Source organism: Papaver somniferum, chromosome 5, assembly GCF_003573695.1.
Source record: "Papaver somniferum cultivar HN1 chromosome 5, ASM357369v1, whole genome shotgun sequence".
NCBI classification, from domain to species: Eukaryota; Viridiplantae; Streptophyta; class Magnoliopsida; order Ranunculales; family Papaveraceae; genus Papaver; species Papaver somniferum.
Window position 1 is genome coordinate 169,022,753 of NC_039362.1, and position 21,405 is coordinate 169,044,157.

General features: G+C 34.5%; 2 protein-coding genes across 2 annotated transcripts; both read right to left on the minus strand.

The window, feature by feature from the left end:
• Positions 1 to 13,390: 13,390 nt before the first annotated feature.
• Positions 13,391 to 18,338, minus strand: LOC113283589 (RNA polymerase I-specific transcription initiation factor RRN3-like). Its single transcript, XM_026532910.1, has 16 exons — positions 18,189 to 18,338; positions 17,881 to 18,027; positions 17,409 to 17,489; positions 17,249 to 17,320; positions 17,082 to 17,153; positions 16,755 to 16,985; positions 16,133 to 16,243; positions 15,948 to 16,046; positions 15,572 to 15,730; positions 15,344 to 15,412; positions 15,161 to 15,267; positions 14,796 to 14,879; positions 14,570 to 14,666; positions 14,240 to 14,359; positions 13,965 to 14,149; positions 13,391 to 13,854 (listed from the first exon to the last, which is right to left on the minus strand). The coding sequence occupies exons 2-16, from the start codon at positions 17,992 to 17,994 to the stop codon at positions 13,611 to 13,613; spliced, it is 1,845 nt and encodes a 614-aa protein (XP_026388695.1). The 5' UTR covers positions 17,995 to 18,027; positions 18,189 to 18,338; the 3' UTR covers positions 13,391 to 13,610.
• Positions 18,339 to 19,199: 861 nt separating this feature from the next.
• On the minus strand, positions 19,200 to 20,345 carry LOC113280016 (protein starmaker-like). Its single transcript, XM_026528652.1, has 4 exons — positions 20,008 to 20,345; positions 19,704 to 19,952; positions 19,470 to 19,505; positions 19,200 to 19,383 (listed from the first exon to the last, which is right to left on the minus strand). Exons 1-4 carry the CDS (start codon positions 20,343 to 20,345, stop codon positions 19,200 to 19,202), a joined length of 807 nt encoding a protein of 268 aa, XP_026384437.1.
• Positions 20,346 to 21,405: the final 1,060 nt, after the last annotated feature.

Below are 21,405 nucleotides of genomic sequence, written 5' to 3' on the forward strand. Positions count from 1 at the left end.
CTTTTTAGTTAGGTTTCACTTCAAATGTAGAGTTTTTGAAGGTTTGTACATATATTTGCATAAAATTTCCAATTTTTAGGGATTTTATAATCACGTGGTATACTTTTTGCTAAGTTCGCTTTCAGAGTTCTTACCGAAATAGTTGAACTTAAAAGTCACAGAGAACTTGCATTCGAGGTAGTTAATCGATAAGACAATAACCTTGATGAATCTAATCATGTCAGTGGAAAATTATGTGCATACTGAATGCATCGTTAGAGATCTAATCAATCATTAGTGGAGACTACTCATTTAACAAATTTAGTAATGCATCAAACCTTCAACATTGCCAGTTTAGATTGTTTCATCCGCGCTAATTCAGGGTAAAATCATTAGCTACTCAACTTCGTACCCCTTCAGCATTTTATAATCTCTTGAGTGCTAATTCTATCAATCATAAAGGTGACACCAGAATTGCGAATAAATCTCATTCTTGTAGTCTTATTCGTAGTTGGTACTATTCTCTCGAAGCAGCATTAAAAACTTATCATACTTATCAACAAGCAGAGCAACAACAAATATATGAAGACATTTGAAGAATTTTAAGGTTTACAAGAAGTAAACGAAAAGGCAGAGAATTTGTATATCCAAGTTGAAGACAAAATGAAAAACAAGAATAAAATATAGGTTTTTTGAAGTTTATGATGCCAAGACAGTATCAAGTTGTGAATAATCAAGTAATATAGTCTTTTTCTTGCAGCCTATTTTTAAAAATAAAAATCTATAAATCATCAAGGTCATGGGGAAAGAGAAATCTATAAGAAGTTTCAATCTATAAGTACAAGTTTTCAAATTTTTATGAAGTTCGAATTTTGTCATCAATATTTGAAGCCAAGGATGAAAACGTTTCTATTCATTGTGAGAGTGGTGATGAATGTAGGTTGGATGAGAAGGGGAGTGAGCATTCCCATCCTTACATATGGTTGGTTTCTTTTCTTAGAGATCATCAAAAAATATCTCAAAATATATATTTTTCAAAATAATAATAATAAAAAAAATAATTAACGTCATCATTCAACGTGTGTAAATATTCTCTCTTTATACTTGCTTACATGAACTTGTGCGACCCATTTTTATGGTCTTATGAGTGACCGACTAGTGAGGCAGAAGTCGAGGTGAAATGCTTATTGGACTCTCTCGAGGTTTTATTTCTTCATACGGCATTGGTTTAACACGTTACACTCTCATTTCTCAATAATTAAGCATAGGAAATAGGTTCTTTTGTTGTTTTCACTTCTTATTATTAGTGTGAAAAACTTTATGTTCTCATAGCTCTTTGCATGCTTGTGGTTTGGGAATACTTAGAAACTAGAGTAGATTTTATGGGTACACCTCTCGTAAACCCTCACTGGACTATGAATCGTCTGCTTGGGATAGGTAAGGTTTTAAAGGCTTGTTGCGCATGCTAAGTATAACGCGCTTCTTACGGAAGTAGGCTAGGGTATTTTAGGTAGGTAGTTTTCTCGAGGACTAGTAAAGGCAAGTGTGGGGGAATTTGATAAATGCATAATTTACTATATTTCAGTATCAAATCCATATGCTTATTTGGAAGTATTATTATAAATTACCTTGTATGATGTTTGTTTTAGTTTATTTATTTTTTGTAGGTTGAATCAATAAAATAGATATGTTAGACAAAAACTCGTTTTAACCCACCAAACTTTGGCATGTCAAGTTTGGTTGTCATATTTTATTTCCAAACCTCAAATATGCTTGATTTGATTACTAGAGTCAACTTCGTTGGGTTAGACTAGGAACATAGAAATGTTGAGACTCGCTCTTGTTACTTATGAAGAACCTGAAGACGTATCAACATCAGCGAACACATCATCCTTCAGTTCAAGGTTAGTAACAACAAACTTGACTAGTTCCATATCTATCTTTATTCTTTCAAGTCTGTATTTATTGAAAACACAAGATACGAAATAAAGTTTGTTTACTTGTCTCTAGTATCGGTGACTTGGTTATTATACTATGATCAAAATATCAAGTAAAGATACACTAGTTGTTTCGTACAACCTGAGTATATGAAGTTACGAAATATAGTTTATATATGGACTTCGTGAATCGACATTACATTAATTGGTAACTTGTTATTGTTTAGTGTATGAAGGAATATCATAAACATAATCTAAAGGAAGTAGACTTGCGAATTTTTTTATTGTAGGTAAAAAAGAATTCAGGACCGATCCCACTTGTAGGACCGATTCTTTGTGGCAAGGATCGATCCCAAGTGCAGGACCGATCCCTGACCAATCATGTTTAAAGTTTAATCCAAGTTTACATTTTCGATATGTTTGTTGATCTTCAGGTTTGCACAAACATCGAGAAGTATATAGATTGAACTTGGAATGTTCACATAAATTCGACTTAATGATCTGAACATTTGCTAAACTCTTATATCTTAATCTTTAAGTATTTTCCTTTTATACTCAACACAAGATCCTGAAACCGAAATATTTAATATATTTTAGATATCGGATTCACGTGCTTACCATATCCCAGAGGTTGAATATTTCTAGTTAGAATATTAGTAAAGTACATGAATATTTGCTAGCTAATATTAGTTGTCAACTAAGAGTGATTTAGGTTTATTGGTGAGATTACAGTTGGAATTTGTCAAAACCGAACATTTACGTTTATTTCATATCTTAAGGATTTTCGGATTTGGTAATTCCTTGTCTTCCAAAAAAGCCTTGGTCATAACACTATAAATGATGCATCTTATATTCTTACAAGCTCATCCCTTGACACACTTCTTAAGCGTTTGTGTGTGAAGACAACTTGTTGATAGAGGAGAGTAATCTAATTGTGTGAAATCTCATATGTTTCCTTCACTTAAAGTCTTCTTTGGGATCAAGAAGCTTTTAGGTGAGAAACTAAATCCTATTGTTATTTTAATTTTCAATTATTATAGTTATCCTTGATAGATCAAAACTTGATCATTCTGTGGTCCTTTTATTCTGATATAAAACCACTCAAGTTTATTTGAGGATTAACTATTACGAATATCGTGATTCAAGATTTGTAGATAGAACTTTTGATCAGTCAACGTTAACATACTACGTTATGTGTAGTAATGTTCATTAGTAAGAATCAAGTTATTTGTTGTTATGACTTTTTCTTGAAGATTGAATATTGAAGATTAAAAGATTTTTTCTTTTTGGTATTGCGATTTTTGTAATACTTCGTGGACTCTTGATTCTCTAGGATCCAAACAAGCAGTTTATCTCAATAAACGTCAGACATGTTGAAAGATCAAACAAACTGTCTAGTTACTTCTCCTTGTAGAGTTTCTTGGATAGATCTTGTTCATTGAAATTAATTATTTCGATAATCTTTGCCTTATTTGATCTTTAACCAAATGAGTTTATATTGAATAAATGGAAGATACTTTATACTCAACTTTATCTCGGGTTATTGTCGGATTTGGTGGAAATACTGTGAGGTGGTTATTAGAACAGGTTAGTCCTTTACTGAGGAAACTGAGTAATTAGGATTAATTTACTTGGTCTCAACTATATGAAGTTGCGGTGGTCAATTTGTATAGCGGTATTCTGAGAATTTTTAAAACTCGACTAGGTCTCAGGGTTTTTTATGCCAAGCTGTTTTTCTCGTCAACAAAATCTTGTGTGTTGTGTGATTTACTTTACTTTCGCATTATATTGTTTATGTTCGTAATTAAAGTAAATGCACTTGTACGTTAATCAAACTTGGTACGATCCAAAAGATTGGTTCACTCTCAAACTTAAGCTATATACCAAGTCACATCTTGTTGAAGTAATATCTTGATAGTTGTTATTTCTGTAAGATTGCACAATATGTATTTGTAGTAGGTTGATACAAAAAGATTGTAGTGTACTCGGTACCCTCTTTATTTCAGAACAGAAATGATCATAAAAGTACAAAAAAAGAGAGGTATTGCCAGTGTAGAAGACCCGAGACGGGGTGATACAGAAAAATATGCGAATATTGGGTCGGTCCAGATGATCGACCAATTACCTCGTCGCCGAGTAAAATAAACAAGGAAATAATATTCCCTCATTAGCATAAGTGGTCGAGCAAAAGAAAAGTCATAAGATTAATACATCCATAAAAATGATTGAGAAAACTGACCGAGAAAAATGAGATATTACTGACGGGGAAATATTTGAGACTCTGGATTTTGGTATGAAGTAAGGGGTCATGGGATCCAGATGATTTGGTGAAGTTTGTCAAACAAATATTTTGATATTCTTCTCAATGAATCAAAGGAAAAAATGGCGAGACCCACGTTTAAATTGAAACCAATTATATTTTGGTTACTTATGTTGGTGTCATATGAAGTTGAATTACAAGCCGGTGACGCTAATTGAGTAGAAGTTGGAATTATTTTGGTTTTTCAAACCAATTTAAAATCTTGTTGCTGCATGGGTACTTTTTGGCTTTAGCTTGTCGTGAGACGCAAAGTATACGTATTAACTTTGTGCTCTGGAAGAATCAGAAGAAATATAGGACGTATGCTTTTGGATGATGGCCAGACGTTATCGATGGTTCGTTGATTATTTGGCAATTTACTTTGACGGGAATCTGGTATACATGTATCTCTATTCATGGATACTATTTAAGAGACAATTTTCTATTTTTGTTTGCTGAACTTTTGACACAAGTTTTACACAAGAAGAGAATGATATGGAGCTTTGGATTTGGGAATTTTTCTACAACAAGCACCGACCACCACCAACAACAATAATAACCACCACCAACCACTGCCACACCACCACCACCAACCGCCACCTTCTCGACTTATGGATCAGTCTTTTTGAAAAGGAAAAAGGAAATTTTTTTTAGTTTTTTTCTAACTATATTACGATATGATAATCCACTTTAATTTTTATGAATCCAGATTAATCCTGACTCAATCTATTTTAATCCAAAATTATATATCTATAAGAATCTATAAGATTTTTTTAAGAAATATTATAAATTCACTTGGTTCTAGTAAACTAGTATCTATTTTTATCCATATAAATCGTGATCGAATACATCCCTGTAAATTCATTTAGGGTCCGTTTCGCTCCATGTAATAGAAGGAGGTAGTGCAGTCAAAGGTGTAGTCAAGGGGCTACATTCGATATAAACAAGTTTAGCACGTCCCAAACGGGCAATATAAGTACTACCTGGTAATTCCAACTACTCATGTTCGGCTACTTTCAATGCAGACCTATTTAGCAAGTCATTGAACATTTCTCTTTTCATCCCTGAACTACGTCCTTGAACTACGGCTTGACTAATGTTGACTATTCTATTTCCTTTTTTTTTCTTCTTCTTTATAAACATATCTCTGCAACCATTGTTCAAGGATATTGATAGAAAAATTAGGTCACCTCATCTTCTTCTTCTTTTATTCTTATTCGATAGAAATTTGCACTAGGGATGCTATTGTGATGAAATTAGTGAAATCCTCAAAACTGAGATTTTCATTATAAAATAGGTATGAGAAGTATCGAATCCTTAATACAAAGTTACTTATAATCAAATTAACATATATCTTATATAAGTTAGAGGTATGTTTTATGTATTTAATATCCGACTTTGTATTGATTTCGAAAAAAATTTGTGAACGTAGATCTCGATCTGCCTTTTTCCTGATGTCAACTAAATTTTCAAGGTTATCTTGGACCAGAAAACAAAAAGAAACCTTGATGTATTGTAAGAGAGATTGGAAATCAAAACTATCACAGTTTGTTACTGCATCATCATTAGAGCAAAATCATCTCTCTTCCTAAATCCTTTATTTTCTCTACACTAAGGGTCTGTTTGGCATGAGTGTAATAAAAGGAGGTAGTGCAGTCAACGGTGTGGTCAAGGGATGCATTCAGTGTTTTGGTGTTTGGCATGGTCCAACTGCACGAAGTAGCAACTACCCAGTAGCTCTTATTACCTCCATTGGGAAACATAGAAAGTTCACCTCTCTACCTCTGCATTGAATGGCGCCCTCTACTGCACACTTAAACCAGCCCTCTGACCAATTTTGACTCCTAAAATTTTGAAGATAAACATCAAGGTTCGTTTGATTTCATCTTCTCCAACCGTTCTTTGTGGTTTTCATGAATCATTCTTCTCATCTCTGCAATCCTGTTACATATATCATAATCAACAGTAATAAGAAAAATACTTACAGGTAGAATTGATATCTTAGTCTTCTTCTCTCTTTCTAGATCTAGATTTATTCTTAGAGATGAAAATCACCATTGAAGAAAAATCCTTGATTTCTCTGTTTTTAAGATGCGTCTCTTGTTTATTACTATGAGAATATTGATTAGAAAGAAAACGATCGGTTTCGTTGTTGTTGGACGATCTAGCTTTATGATTTAGTTTTATGGCGAATCAATTTCATGAAATTAATACGCAACAATCAGAAAATGTTAACCTGATGATAAAGATCTTGATAACCAGAGAGTGTTTTTCTTCAAATTTAATAATGGAGTATAGTCGTACTGAATTTTTTTCTTCCCTTTGTTTGGTCGGTTTTAATGAACTTGTTATAACAAGCCAAACACTCTTATTTGCACTCCTGGTAGTCCGAATGCACGACTTCCTATTACTGGTAGTTGCTATCACCTTGCATTGCCAAAATTTGCATGCCAAACGGACCCTAACACTAACCGGCCAGACACCAACTATATATTACAGGTATATATTACACGTAGTTTCAATGTCACGACATTCTACTACGTGTAATTGGAATTACGCTGCGTTACAAAAACTAGTGTGCCAGACAGACCCTTTTAATCATCTTAAATCCCCCAAATATATAAGTTTTCGAATACAATTAATAACCCATATCTCCTTGTCAACCGAACTTGGTTTTATTACTATAATCTTCTCTATAATTGTGAGGGAAAGAACTTAAAATAATTTTGCTTGGCTGAGCAAGGTCCTTATGAATAAAAAATATATATTTAGAACTACAGTTTTCTTTTGGTTTTTGATGTTATGTTTATCAATATTGTAATTCAATTACTCCCTCCGTATGGAGTTACTTAATAAATTAAGGTTTTGAAAAAACTATTAAGGAATTGAAATTATTCCCACGGAAATCATCAATCTCTCAAATTCTTGATTTAATATACTAGTTTTCACATCCTAATTTTTTATTTCTTCTTGAAAATCAGGAAATTGTTAAGAAAAATATAGAAATTTTCTGGTACACTTTTGCTAAAGAAAATCTATTTTATCAACTAAATCCGGATGGAGGGAGTAGCTGATTTCTCTCTTTTATAAGTGGACCATGTCTTTCTTGTAAGTGGACCATGTCTTTCTTGTGGAATCCACACGATTTCCATAAAGGTTTACCATTGGTTGATCCGAGAGTTAGATCGATTACATATATGGTTTAGAATTCATTTTAAGCACTTGGTTAGACGGGTTCTCCATAAGAATAGTCCAGATATCAAGGTTGTTCGATTATCCATTTATTGAACAAATTAAAATAATCTATAATAGAAAACAAAATGGGTTTTTGAGCCACCGACGGCCAGATAACATTTCGGAGACAAACAGATGATCCAACCATTCCAATCTCATCCTAGCAATATACATCTAACGATCGTGATGTTTGTAACTTCTTTCATTATAAACCTAAATTTATTAACCTTTAATTAATATATCACCTCATAACTCAATATATTAATTGAAATATTAAAAAAATTAAAAGAATGGGGGTGACATATATTACGGTCACAGACACATGATAATATATTTTAAGATTTGATCAAACATAAACTGGCGGTTAGAATATCTAACCATACATTTAATCATACCTAACTATACACTTACTCATTATATAGTAAACATCACAATGAAATCATGTATGCATTAATAGGACTCGGTGGTGGTAAGGTGCATATGATGGGAAGGGATACACATATATACACTTAAATAATTTGGTTGTTGGATATTTGGTGATGTATATTAATAATTTTATTATGTATGCATGAACATTATTTTGGCACGAAACAAAATAGAGAACTCTCTTAAAATTGAAAGACTAAAAGACCTGAAAAAAGTATAACCTGCGTCGTTACGACACAGGTTATTTCTAGCAACCGAGGGCCAGATAATATTTGGGAGACAAACGGATGATCCAATCATCACACCTCATCCTAACTATAGATATCTGACGATTATATATTTGTCCGTAAAATAAATTTACATTGATTACCTTTTAATGGAGTTCCTTAAAAAATTAACGTCTGGGTCATTTATATAGTTTGCTATCACCTCTTCACGAGCATTAAAACTAATTAATTGGCTATGCAAAGTAATACTATTAACATGATCATAAATATGATTAGTATAAGTAATGATCCTAAAATCATATCTTTAAATTAAATTAAGTTACTTTTAATTTTATTACTAAAATATCATAATTAACCACCACAAAACAATTAAAATCTAATAACTTTTTATGAATAAAAAAAGGATGATAATAAGTAAAGTCCACCCTTTTTTTTCCAGCATAATATATGTACAGGTTATTGCTTTGGTGGAAATTATTTAACATCCAATATCAATTCTTTGGTGCAAGACTTGAAAAGACCGAAACCAAAATAAGTTTTAGTTAGGGCTGCCAATGGATACCCAATACCTAGAACCGGACCCGGTAGAATCAGATCTGGTTTTGGATTATAAAGTTGGACCCATTAATAACTTAAGACCCGACGCGTAGTTTCCCAATTGGATGCGAATTTTAACAGGTTCAAATAGGTAATACCCGTCGGATACCCCGGTTATTCATCCTTTTAGCAAAATTGTACATATTTTGTTAAAAGCCATGCTTCATGCATCAACTGTACGCTGAACTATTGATAATAATTCGTGAAGAGAACGAGAGTATGGATTTGGGGCTTTGCTGAAACCATGCAATCAAAATGACATGTGATAATACCGGAATGAAATCACCGGGGCATATGGATAACGAAAACATGACGAAAGTGCCAACAATCGAGGAAGAATTGTTGAGAGGAAATAACTACATTTATTGCTCAACCAATGAAGATTCAACATAATGGCATGAGTATAATACAAATATGTATCAAAGACTAACGGTCATTAGGGATCGAGTAAGAGTTATTATTTTAGGGCAAGATAAAATAATTTACCTAGCATTTTTATCAGAAATTATTATTTTACCCAGTTGCAAGTGTACCCGAATTTATAATTATTTGGATGACCAATATCTAATATTTTTACAGCTATAAGTTCACATGGATCAAAATAAGTCTTACCACAGATGACAGTAATTATGAAAATCAATATAACAAAAAATTATTCAGTCTCATTGGTGTCGTTACGGCACAGGTTATTTCTAGTATACATACATTGACATACATTATGTGTTTGTTGGGCCGACCGACGGGAGGGCCCGAAGGGAAGGAGTCCCTTTTATGACCAGTTATTATATTATAACTCCTTATGTATCATATTTTTTCAGGAGTATAATTGGCAAACAAACTAGAATATAACATATCTAAAAATCCATGCCTTGGAATTTTATAAATTTTATCTCGTTGGAAAAAATTTAAAGAGATCTACACAATGAATACAAACAAAAATATCAAATTTAAGGTTTTTATGAAAAATTCGGAAGTGTTTATCATTAGGGCACAATTTTTGAAAATTGAGTGCATAGCCAATATGCAAACCACCACAAATGATGCATAACACTTTATGCAGCCAAAAATAACATTCCAACAAAAAAAAGATGTATAACGCGTTATACAATCAGCGGTGTTTCGTTTTTCTTCAGTCGACCCTTCCCACCGTGGCAGTGGTGTTCTAGTTTATGTTGCTTTAGGCTGTTAAGTTGCAAGGGATCAAATTTTGGAATCTATTGTCACTTGTTGTACCTTAAAGGAGATATTAACGTTCGAGTTTCCTTGCAAATATCCAGTATTCAACTCAGATTATTAGATTGATCGATTTTCATTTTTGTTTGTGGGATCTTAATTTCAAGGAGTTTCATAAGTTTTTTTTTTATTCAGTTCTGCAAGATTATTACTCCCTTCGTACAAATTATATAGGCGGAGAAGCTAAATCTCTTAGATTAAGAAAATTTGGCATTTTTAAGGGCTACCTGAAATGAATTAAGGGCGACTAATAAGACAAAAAATGGGTCACCCAAACCTAAAATGAAGCCACCCCTTATCTCTTATTTTTCGTAATGGCTAATGTGCCTTTTTTTAAAGCATAATATGCCCTATGATAATAGGTAGTTTTTTTTTTTTCAGAATAATATTTTTTTCAGGAAAAAAAATGGATTTCTTATTTTTATTAACTTTCTATTAAGATAGTTCGACAATTTTAATTACTATCGATTATACAATAAGCCCAAATAAATTTAATTTTTCTTCTTTCATAATCGGTTGTTTCGTCAAGTATGTATCTACCGATTAGGGAAGTAGCCCCAAAAAGAATTTCCCAAATTTCCTACATTTCGAATTTTTCTATTTTTATAATCGGTAATTTTGACAAATTAGTTATCTACCGAATATGAAAGTCGCCCCAAAAATATATTTTCCCAAACTTTGAAATTTTTGAATTTTTTTACTTTCATAATCGGTAGGTATCTATCGATTATGAAAGAAATACATCTTCCCAGAAATTTTTCCTTTTATAAACGGTAATTTTGACAAATTAGTTATCTACCGATTATGAAAGTCGCACCAAAGTTCAGTTTTCCCAAACTTTGAAATTTTCTACTTTCATAATCGACAATATTGACAAATTAATTATCTACCGATTATGAAAAATAAATTTTTCCAAACATCGATTTTTTCCGTTCATAATCGGTAGTTTTGACAAATTAATTATCAACCGATTATGAAAGCCGTCTCAGAATTCAATTTCCTGAACTTTAAATTTTTAGAATTTTTATACATTTATAATCGGTAGTCTTGTCAATTTAATTATCTACCGATTGTCAAAGTTGCCCCAGAAATACATTTTCCCAAACCTCTATTCATTTTTTTATTTTTTAGCTTATTTTTTAAAATTTTATATTATTTTTGGATAACAACAAAAGTTGAAAAAATACTAAAAAATAAAAATTATGCACGAAAGAAAAATTGAAAAAGAAATAATAATAATAAAAAGTTTAAAGTTTAAAGGGTAGAAACGTAAATTGAACTAGTAAGGGTAGTTTAGTACTTTTACCATATGTGGACACGCATTATCCTTTGTCCCTGGGTGGGGATAAATGAGTCGCCACTAATTTTTTTTGGGTCGCCCCTAAAAATGTCGGGTTAGAAAACTTTATGAATTTTATAAATATTCGTTCTCTTTTCTGTTTTATCCCTTACTTTTGATGAAAACTAGAAATGTTAGATTGACTTGTATAATACTATTATCATAAACAGGGGCTTATTTGGAAAGAAGATTATAGAAACTAGAACTATGCCTATATAGATGAACAACCAAAAACTAGTTCTCCGCCTATATAACCTGAACGGAGGAAGTGCTCCCTCCGTCCCATTATTAGTTGACCTATTTACTTGTAGATTTTTTTATCCCTTAATAGATGACTTATCTCTAAACAAGGAGATATTTCTAAAATTATCCATTTAATTGATTATAAGAAATATGCATAATTTGATAGGCATGTTTATATTCATTAAGTAAGTGTTTTAAAATGTTTTTTCAATGGTATGAAGTTTGAGAGATAAATCATTTCAAAATTTCACTAGTTATTATGCACAAGGGTATAATTGTAAAAAATACTTAAAAAACACTATTTTGACCCTGGATCAAACTAATGGCTTACAAAACCACACATGCTTTTTTGTTTTACTTTGTTTTTGTTTTCCAACTAAAAGCATGACACGTTTAGCTGGAAGGATTTTAATTTTAGGTAACTTCGGTAATGTAGGTGACATTGTAGCCCATTGCTAGGGTACCAGTAAAGATCTAAAGGTCGATTTGCTTCTTTACTGCAGGTTATCGCTGGTGGCTTCATTCCAGATTCGTACAAAGGGTCGAGATTGTTAAATCACTCGGAACCTTCCTCTGCACCATCTAATTTTGCTCAACGTGATGCTGGAAGTACGGGGACTGGAAGCCCACATTCAACCTTCTCTAGTGAGCCTTGTAGTCCTCTCCACCACAGTGCAGGAGCATGTGATAACAACCCTAGTATGGCAAACATGCCATGGAAATAAAGATGTCAGTTTTCTGCAGTTCCAACTTGTTTAGTCTCATGCACTCCAGCAAAGCAAAATCTAGGTGTGGCCTATTGTATCTTCAGCATTATTTTTTTCCTTTTCCTTAAGAGCAAGTCTTATGGTGGAATCCAAACTATTCCAAGTGTGGAAAAACCATGAAATGTCAAGTCTAGTGGCTTCCAAGTTGGGGTCTTTCACAGAAAATCCAAGCAAGGTTCCACGGTTTCGTGGAATCCATCTGAACGCCAATAAGAATAACGTTAAACGCAATTAAGAATGGAGCTAAAAAAACGCAGTTAAGAATTGCGTTTTTTTTTATCCGTAGGTTTAAAATGAGTTGTTGAAATCTAACGGTTGAAAATAAAGCTCCATTCTTAATTGCGTTTTTTTCTTATCCGTAGATTTAAAATGAGTTGTTGAAATCTAACGGTTGAAAAAAAAGTTTCATTCTTAATTGTGTTTTTTAACTCCATTTTTAATTGCGTTTTTTTAGCTCCATTAAGAATAGCGTTTCTACTATTCCACCATTATACTTGCGCTTCCATTTACAGTTCCAAATGCTGAGGTGGCGTGCAAGATGGATGGATTCCACCGTAAGACTTGCTCTACCAGGTTAAGTGTGCCAAGACAAAGCCAAACGGGGTATTTTAGAGGGGTATGTATCTTTTTTTAGATGTTGTGTACTTCTAGAAGAATCTCATTCTGTGCAGACCAAAATTCAGCTCTCAATCCACCACTTTGCGGTGTCCAGTACTTTGTTCATATGTGCATATCCACTTACCACAACCTTGTGCCTACTTCCATCAACTTCAATCTACGATCTCAATCCGTTCAAAGCGTCACCCATCTTATTGTGGAATGTGTTATTCACATACCAAGCTACCACCTCGAGTCGCAAGATTTGAAGGAAAATAATATGAATACTTTTGCCTCTTTTAACATGTACTCCCGAGTCCCGACATCACAGCGATTCGTGATCATCCAATGAAATTTGGATTTCCTAAAATGTATTCTTGTAACGAAGTACTTGAAGGTACACATTTATAACTTTCCTTTGGTCTCGAATATTTACAGAATAGAGCAGGTGTGCACCATTGATGGTATAGAATCTATAGATCAAAAAAGGGCATTGAGCTGCGCTAATTTGATCGACCATGTCGAGTAAAAGCAATTAAATTTATAAATTAGTTAGTCTAGTAGAAGCAAACAAAATTCTAGGACATATTGATACAAGTGGCTCAAACCTTTTGACGCCATCATATCATGCAAAACTTCGCTGATTCATGTTCTCTACTCTTCGACATAAAGACATAAAATGAGAAGCTTTTTCACATCACTAATATAGAACACAGTATGCAATCACAGTAATTATGACGGACTTGTTGAAGGTCTGATTCGGGCAGGCATTCTCTGGGGGATCATCTTATGGTCACCCCCCATACTGACTTTTAAGGAACTCTTGGGAGTAATTGACATTTTATTCATGGAGTCCTCAATATCATCATCTGACAAATGATCATCAACCTCGTCACCAAGTTGCTCCTCAAAATCTTCTTCATCATCATATGGAGGGACAACATCCGACCAGTGCAGAAAGATTGGTTTGATAAATCTACAAAAATGGTGGAAAGGTATTTTCAGTGAAATTGTTCCTAAAGCAAGCATATGGGAACTCATCTCCTTACACGAGTATTATTGCTTAAAAAGTTGCAGAACACAAACCTCTCGCTTCTTTTCAATAGACATGGGTCAAAAGGAAAAAACATATCAAGTCTTTCCACTCCACCAAAAGCCTTCGAAAGATCTGACTCAAGCAAGTTCTTAAAAAGAAAATTTTCAGATGCCGTAATCAGAGAAGCAGCTTTTGCCTGCTTCAGAAATTCATCCACAACTAAAGGCAGACAGACCTGTTTCAGAGGGATAAATGTTGACTCTGTGAGAAAACTACAAAATCTTGAATGAAAAGTAAAAGACTGTATCGGTCATAAGTGGCTAACCTTCAATGGATCCAAAGGGTCTCGGAAAATACGTTGTAGAGGAAATCCTAAAATTATCGATTTTTGATCAGGATCATCCAACATTTCCCTCATACGGAAGCAGAGCACGTATATGATGGCCTATCCAAAGCAAAACAAAGAATTATACAGTAAATTCAAAATGAAATAGTATCTAGCATTCAAAACCAAGCGATTAGCTATTGGAACAAAAATGTGATTCAGGAGTGTATTTAAAAGTTTGTCTGAATCCTTCTGGAAAAGATTGTGTATGATACTCAAATCATGTATCAGTTATTATTAATCCTTAAACTGGACAAGAAACACAATTACCTGGCATCCAGAATAAAAAAGTCTATGTGCTTCCGGGTTTAATGTTTTCTCTTCAGCACCAACAAACTGACAGTATTCAACGCACCAATTTACCAGCCTGAATGCATGAATAAGTAGTGGGAAAATAAAAACCTTGCAATGATTTTCTATTAGTGGCAATAAAAGATCTGTCTCTTTTGAAGTAAGAAATTCCAAAACCTCACAGTACAAAACTGAGACTACTGACCGTTGTAATGTGCTAGCGATGATATGCCCTGCAAGAAATTTAGCTCGAGACAAATAACTAGCTAGATAAGCAACTGAACTCATCCTACAACCCAAACATTCACAAATGTTAGATGAGCACGAAAACAAACAACAGACTTCAGAAAGAAATTGCATACAAAAACAAAAGACACTTTAAACACTTAAGATCTCTTGTAAACATGGGAAAATGAAATCTACAGGTAAAAAGTGACTCATTATACATGAATGCCATAAGATGTTCAAATGACCAACAACTCTTCTTCCAACAATATTTACGAGTGATAAACCGAATGGTCGTAAGGGAAACTTCAGACAAGTAGGTCAAAAAGCATTTTCCCACATTACCTGGTGAGTTGAATTCCGGTATTGCATAAAAAAACATCTCTAAGCATAAACAGAAAGCTCATACCGCACACTTCAGGATCTAATGAGCAGGCATAGAACATGAAAAACTGCACAGAAAGGGAAATCAAGTTACATTTACAGATGATAACGAGAAATAAAAATTATTACATAAATAAATATTACCTGGGCAAACTTCGACTTCTGGGTATTTAGAACAGTGTCATGGAAGGACTGGAGAAGTGTCGGGAACACCTAAAAAACTAAATGGTTAAGACAGTAGACACGGGTCAACATAAGAAAAATATAAAAGTTGCCAATTTTTATTGGCGGCTAGCAAAATACTATACCCCTCAATACCTATACACTGCAAGTTGAAAGCAAATAAAGAAAAGGGCAGACGTGGTACAACACCTTCGCCAAACGACCATTTTCAGCACAAGATTTGAGATGTTGAAATATGAGTACCAACAAGTAATCCAGATTCTGCGAGTACTTTTTAAGGTAAGCCAGCCTCCTAGCAATCTCATTTGTGATATCCAAATTCGGGGGAAGCTTAATTGTTTTAGCAAGCTGAAGAAAAAAGTTGACAGTTTCTAATTATAGTTTCACTGTATTTATATGGTGCCGAAATAGCATAAAAACAGATTCACAATCATCCTATCTAGTACCGTGTTATAACATTCATTAGGGAAACACGGCCACAATATCATGTTTGTATAAAACTTTTTACTTAGATATACAAAATAAGAACCGTGTTAGAGACATTCACAGAAGTAAAACAGCTTACCCCATAACCATTGTCTTCGCCGTCTATATCTTCTAGATCCATATGAAATATGCCTTTATTTGATTCACTTTGCTCAATATCGTCCCATTCTATTTCCACCTGAGAAGGTACAAGAATAAACTAGTTAACAACGCGCCAATACCTGGAGAGAGAGAGAGATTACTTTAGGTCTTCAAGGTACTTACATCTAATTCTACAAGCCTATCCACCAATGCCAATAGCATCGTACTTCCAACAAATTCTCCAATTGGACCACACTCAAGCCTTAACATGCTCTCCGCATATAATGCCATCATCTACAATTAAGATTTCATATAATATCAGTATATCTTCTGATCAATCATACCAATTGTGTGTCAATGTAGTGTTGTAGTAGACATACATATATCGGCAATATGAGAACTGTATTATATAATCCAAAAGAAGCAGGACTGTTAAGTCAAAACTGATGAACCCTGATTGGCAGAAACATCTAGCTAGAGATGAAAGCATTCTCATTTGCAGACTGGCCTTCACTCTGACTGTGTGGTCATGAATGCACATATTAAATGTAAAAGATGGCCTCGTGTACATAAATTCAAATACAATATCCCAACCCCATTTAAAACATCAATTCAATATACAAAAATAATACCCGACTCCATTTAATTTACACTTTCCTCCAACGGCTGCCCAAGCAATGGAACATTTTTCCGAGAAATTTAAGAATAGTTGATAGTGACTTCTTACAAGTAACATCCTTAATCAATACCAACTGCAAAAATGAACTAGAAAGAACTTTCGGATCAGGCAATCCAAACTACTCACCTGTTCATCAGCGTTAGTGTGAGGCATCTGGTAAAGAAGTATGGGCACTAATCTCATAGGTACAAGAGGCACCAGCTCGGTGATGTTAATCAATGCTGAATGCACCCGATCAAGCACTTGTTCCTTTTTTACAACGCCACGAGGTGTATCCAGATCTATTTTAAAAGGCGGTGTAAAATTGGTAACAAGCATGTTCAAACACGAGTCAAGAAATTCTCCGCTAGAAGTAGCCTGTGATATTAATCAGAAACAATCATCATGCAACCATATAACTGATGGATGGGGTGGAGGGAGGAAAATCAGATACACAGGTTCAGAAATAGATACCAAACGTATAATCAGGTCCACCAACACATCCATAACATCTGGATTATATCTCCACATGCTCATTCCGAGAATCTGAAACATGGTTGCCAAAGAGAATATTATATGGTGCAAACAGCAAACCCCATTTCTTTTCCAAGTTACTGGATAATATCAACTCACGAACTTACAGCTTGCAGAAGACTCTCATGCCGAACAATATCAATAAACGCAACTGCTCCAGATAAACCCTTTAAACACATCTGCAGAATATGACATGAAAGTTTAACTAGAAGAAAAAAGAGAGGTATAAAAGCTGAATGTTATGACGGCTTATGCAAGATATCTTACCACAAGCGACGCCACTTCATCGGGATCCCTTCCGGGCTGGTTCAATTTCCCAACCAAATCATGATACTCGCTTTTCCCACCCTACCCCAAGGGAAAACCCAAATGAACTTAGCACGAAAAAACATGTATATTCAACTATATCTTAACAAACATAAGAAATAGTAAGAAATTCAAATTCCGCATTACCCATTTGCATCCCAACTTACAGTCATTATAATATTTGCTAACAAAAATATCGAAATTCAGTAAACTACAACATGCATTTTCGAAAATTCATTGCATATATGTTCACCAGCATGTTTTAAAAGAATAATTGTTGTGCACTGAAGAACAAAAGTCCTCAACTGTTTCGTACAGTATTCCAATATCGCCAACACAAATTGTTTTTCAGTGATTTTGTAATTTAAAGTTCCCCAACGATAGATTGAAATAAAATCGTACAACAACCAATCAATCATCCAATGATGCTTACCTTAGCAACTTGTAATAGGATACCACGAATATGTGCGACCACATCCGAATCATCGTATTCAATTTCTCCTGTATCGATATATTCTTCCATCTCTCCCTCTAGTTCCATTCCCATGGCGGTTCCAACTTCAAGATGGTGTTACTCAACCTATTTCAAATTACACAAATTCTTGTAAGATAACCGAAATCAAATAAAAAGGAGTCGAGAGAAGCAAAATTCAACAAGTAAAATCTATTTGAAGGAAACAAAAATATATTTATCATAAAGAGTCGAGTAATTGAGGTTTAAGGGTTGTGAGAGATTAAGACCTTCAAAGCCGCCGCTTCAGCTTGGAAGGTGAGAGAGGAGAGGAAACGAAAGAACGCAGGCTTAGGGTTTTTGAACTATTTCTCTCTACTGATACTCGCAAGTGATGATGAATTTTCTTAAGTCTTGGTGGGTTAGAATAGTAATAGGAATTCTCTTCGAACCCTAGAGAAAAGATTTTGTACAGGTTCTACAGATTGTTGTCCAGAAATGGCATGGGCCAACAAATGAATAGATCTCTTGTACAGCCCAACAAGATAAAAATAGCAATGTAATTTGGAAAGACAAAAGGCTATTTAATCTCTGATACCCGAGATGGGCACCTAAATTTGGTACCCAACATTTAAAATAAAATATTAAAAAATGGTACCTAATAATTTCACTATTGTCAGTTAAATCAAACATTTGACGGAACTACGTTATGATTTACGTCACAAAGTTACAAAACTAACCGTATCGCCCAATAGCTTTATCACTAATAATAATGTCTATAGTTGTCCTAGCATCTCATTAGTTATATACACGTGCTAGAATCGGAACATGTCCATGATTAACCATTCTAAAAAGTCTTTCAAACCTTACCTCTACTTATTTTCATACAGTCTTCTCGTTTTTCTGCAACTCCAAAAACACATTGAAGTAAGGATTATAATTAATTATCACTACTAGGGAGAATCGATGATTCTTCAACTCGAGTTTTTGATGATCGTTTCATTTCATTTTGAAGAAACACTAGCATTGAATCCCAATCCATAACAACCCCTGAATTTCCAATCAATCCATTAACAAAACCTAATAATTATGATTTTTTGTTATCTTCACGGAGCCCGGTATTACGATCACACTAGTTGATAATGGTGAAGATATATGATGTTTAGAAGAAGTGGTGATAAAAAAAAATAACTTTTTCCTTTAGTCAATTCACGGATGAATCAGCTCTGCTTCGTCACTGTGACGTGACAAAACTCAAATTTCTGATGCATTTTCAAGTTCATCCTAACAATCATAGAAATTCATATTCTATAATCATCCATCTGTTTAATATCCTCATCAATTTCATCATCATCTTGTTCAAATTCATCACCATTTCTAGTATCAATTATTCTCAGGCTAGAAATAACTTTAACAGCACCATTCAAAGAAAAGATTACACCAAATATAGGAGCACTTTGTTCATCCATTTCACAAACCAAAAAACTGAAACACATTACCAACATCATTACCAGAAACCCTATCTTACGGACACCACATAATTTACAAACCAAAAACAACAAAATACTTACCTTACAACTACTACCACTTCCAACACTTCTCCAAAACTAGTAACAAAGAAAACACCATATAAAGTCGGACGAAAGGATAAGAAGATCAAGCTTACCATCATCCAAAAAAAGATTCAGAATACTAGGAGCAAGCATCGAGAAAGCCATTTTGAATAAAAACTTGTTGATCATTTTCAAACTTTTCTCAAAGTCTGAAAACTTGGCTGCTTTCGACACTCCATAAAAGAACCTTACCAATCATATTCATCATAGCTCCAGTCCTCGTCCTCCGTATAAAGTTCACTGCAACTGCTGCCTGATGAAGTTGGAGAAGTATCACTATCTCCAGAAGACGAGTCCTCCTCATCACTTTCATCTTCTTCTTCATCGTCATTGGAGGCATCAGGGAGATTCTTATCGGAGTCACTGGAATCTTCTACTTGAGCAGTTTGGGGATGTATCAAAACAAGCTTCTCCTTTTCAACCTTAGGTTCTGGAAAATATCTTTGGATTGGCCCTCTCAAAATCAAACCGTCTTCACAACTTCCAATCAAGATACTTCTCCATCTTTAGCCTGTCCTCAGCAGCATCAGATCCTTCTTCACTGGTGTTTACCTCTTCCACGTGATACTCGGACCCTGCTGCAGAATCTGCTTCGGAGTCACTCTCAGTTGCACTACCATATTTTGGACCCTTCTGATGCCTTTCAGACCTCTCATCCGTTTTCCGATCTGACCTCTCATAATGCTTCGGTAACCAAGCAGCAAACAACGATTCAGTCTCTTCATCTTCTCTCCTCTTCTTTTCTTCCTCTTCTCTCTGACGATCAACAATCTCACTTGCACGTCTATTTATCTCCCCTTGAACTTCATCCCTCAATCTCATTAACTCATCCATATCCAAGGAAAACGCCTGGTTTTTTGCTTGATTGTATTAATCGGAGTTGGCAGGAATTGCCGGATTTGAGGCGTTGGTGTAGATGGATAAAACGGTTTGCTGCTTTTATATGAAGTGAAGAGACGAAAGTATTGTCGAGACTCCTCAACCGAGCAAACTGTTCAACCTCACACAGATGCACTGCAAAGGGAGTGCTTAGATTCGAGAGATCAATCTGTATGACTCCAGCCTAAACCAAGTCAATGGCCGTTCCAGAGTCAATTCGGTCGCAAAGAGGGAGATGGGTTGATCTGTAGGAGAGATGCTGAGAATTGTGTGGGATCAATGATGATCAAGGATTATGGATGTGTTGAAGGTTTCTGCAATAATGATGAACTAATGAGTTCGAATAAGTTCTGGTAGACTGACGAATTCTTGAGAGTAATTGCTCGAGAAATTCTGTGTAGACGAATGTTCGTTGTCCTCAATCATGGATTCAGAGACTTATTTATATTGTTATAATAACAAACATCTTGATCCCCAGTAAGTATGACGGTTTCTTGAGTGAAAGAGTGGGAAAGTGGGAAGTCATGGTGAAACTAGTTCCAGGTCATGCAGAGACATGGTTAACCGTCCATCCACTACTTTTCTAAATCTTTCAACCATTTGCACGACTTACTCAAATTTCTCGTAGTGGATGTATCCACGTGCCGTAGGCCTCCATACCAAAACCCTAAGTGATATCCCCCCATGTGACGTGATTGATGTCTCATGAATTGTGGAGTCTGCATGACAGACATGTACTGATTAGACAATGAGTCTGAGTTTTGTTGAATTGAGCATGAGTGACGAATACTCAGTGGTTCATGGATCGAACATACATGTTCTTGTGTTGATATTGCTCGTCTGAGCAAATATTATTAAATTCGAGCAACTGAGCAAGTATTGCTCAATTCGACGAATTACCGAATATTGATAATTGGGTCAATATTTGAGCAACTGAGCAAGTATTGCTCAAAATTCAACGAGTTGTTTATTGGTGTCGTGACCCAATAGAATATTTATTAAAATATTGGTAAAC

Excerpts from the sequence above, each read along its gene's own strand:
- LOC113283589 (XM_026532910.1), bottom strand. The coding sequence starts at position 17,994 with ATGGGAATGGAACTAGAGGGAGAGATGGAAGAATATATCGATACAGGA. Across the intron at positions 17,490-17,880 it reads TCCTATTACAAGTTGCTAAG|GGTGGGAAAAGCGAGTATCA; the intron begins GTAAGCATCATT and ends CCCTTGGGGTAG. Across the intron at positions 17,154-17,248 it reads ATGAGAGTCTTCTGCAAGCT|ATTCTCGGAATGAGCATGTG; the intron begins GTAAGTTCGTGA and ends ACCATGTTTCAG.
- LOC113280016 (XM_026528652.1), bottom strand. The coding sequence starts at position 20,345 with ATGGATGAGTTAATGAGATTGAGGGATGAAGTTCAAGGGGAGATAAAT. Across the intron at positions 19,953-20,007 it reads GACAGGCTAAAGATGGAGAA|ATATTTTCCAGAACCTAAGG; the intron begins GTATCTTGATTG and ends GCCAATCCAAAG. Across the intron at positions 19,384-19,469 it reads GAAGTGGTAGTAGTTGTAAG|TTTTTTGGTTTGTGAAATGG; the intron begins GTAAGTATTTTG and ends AATGTGTTTCAG.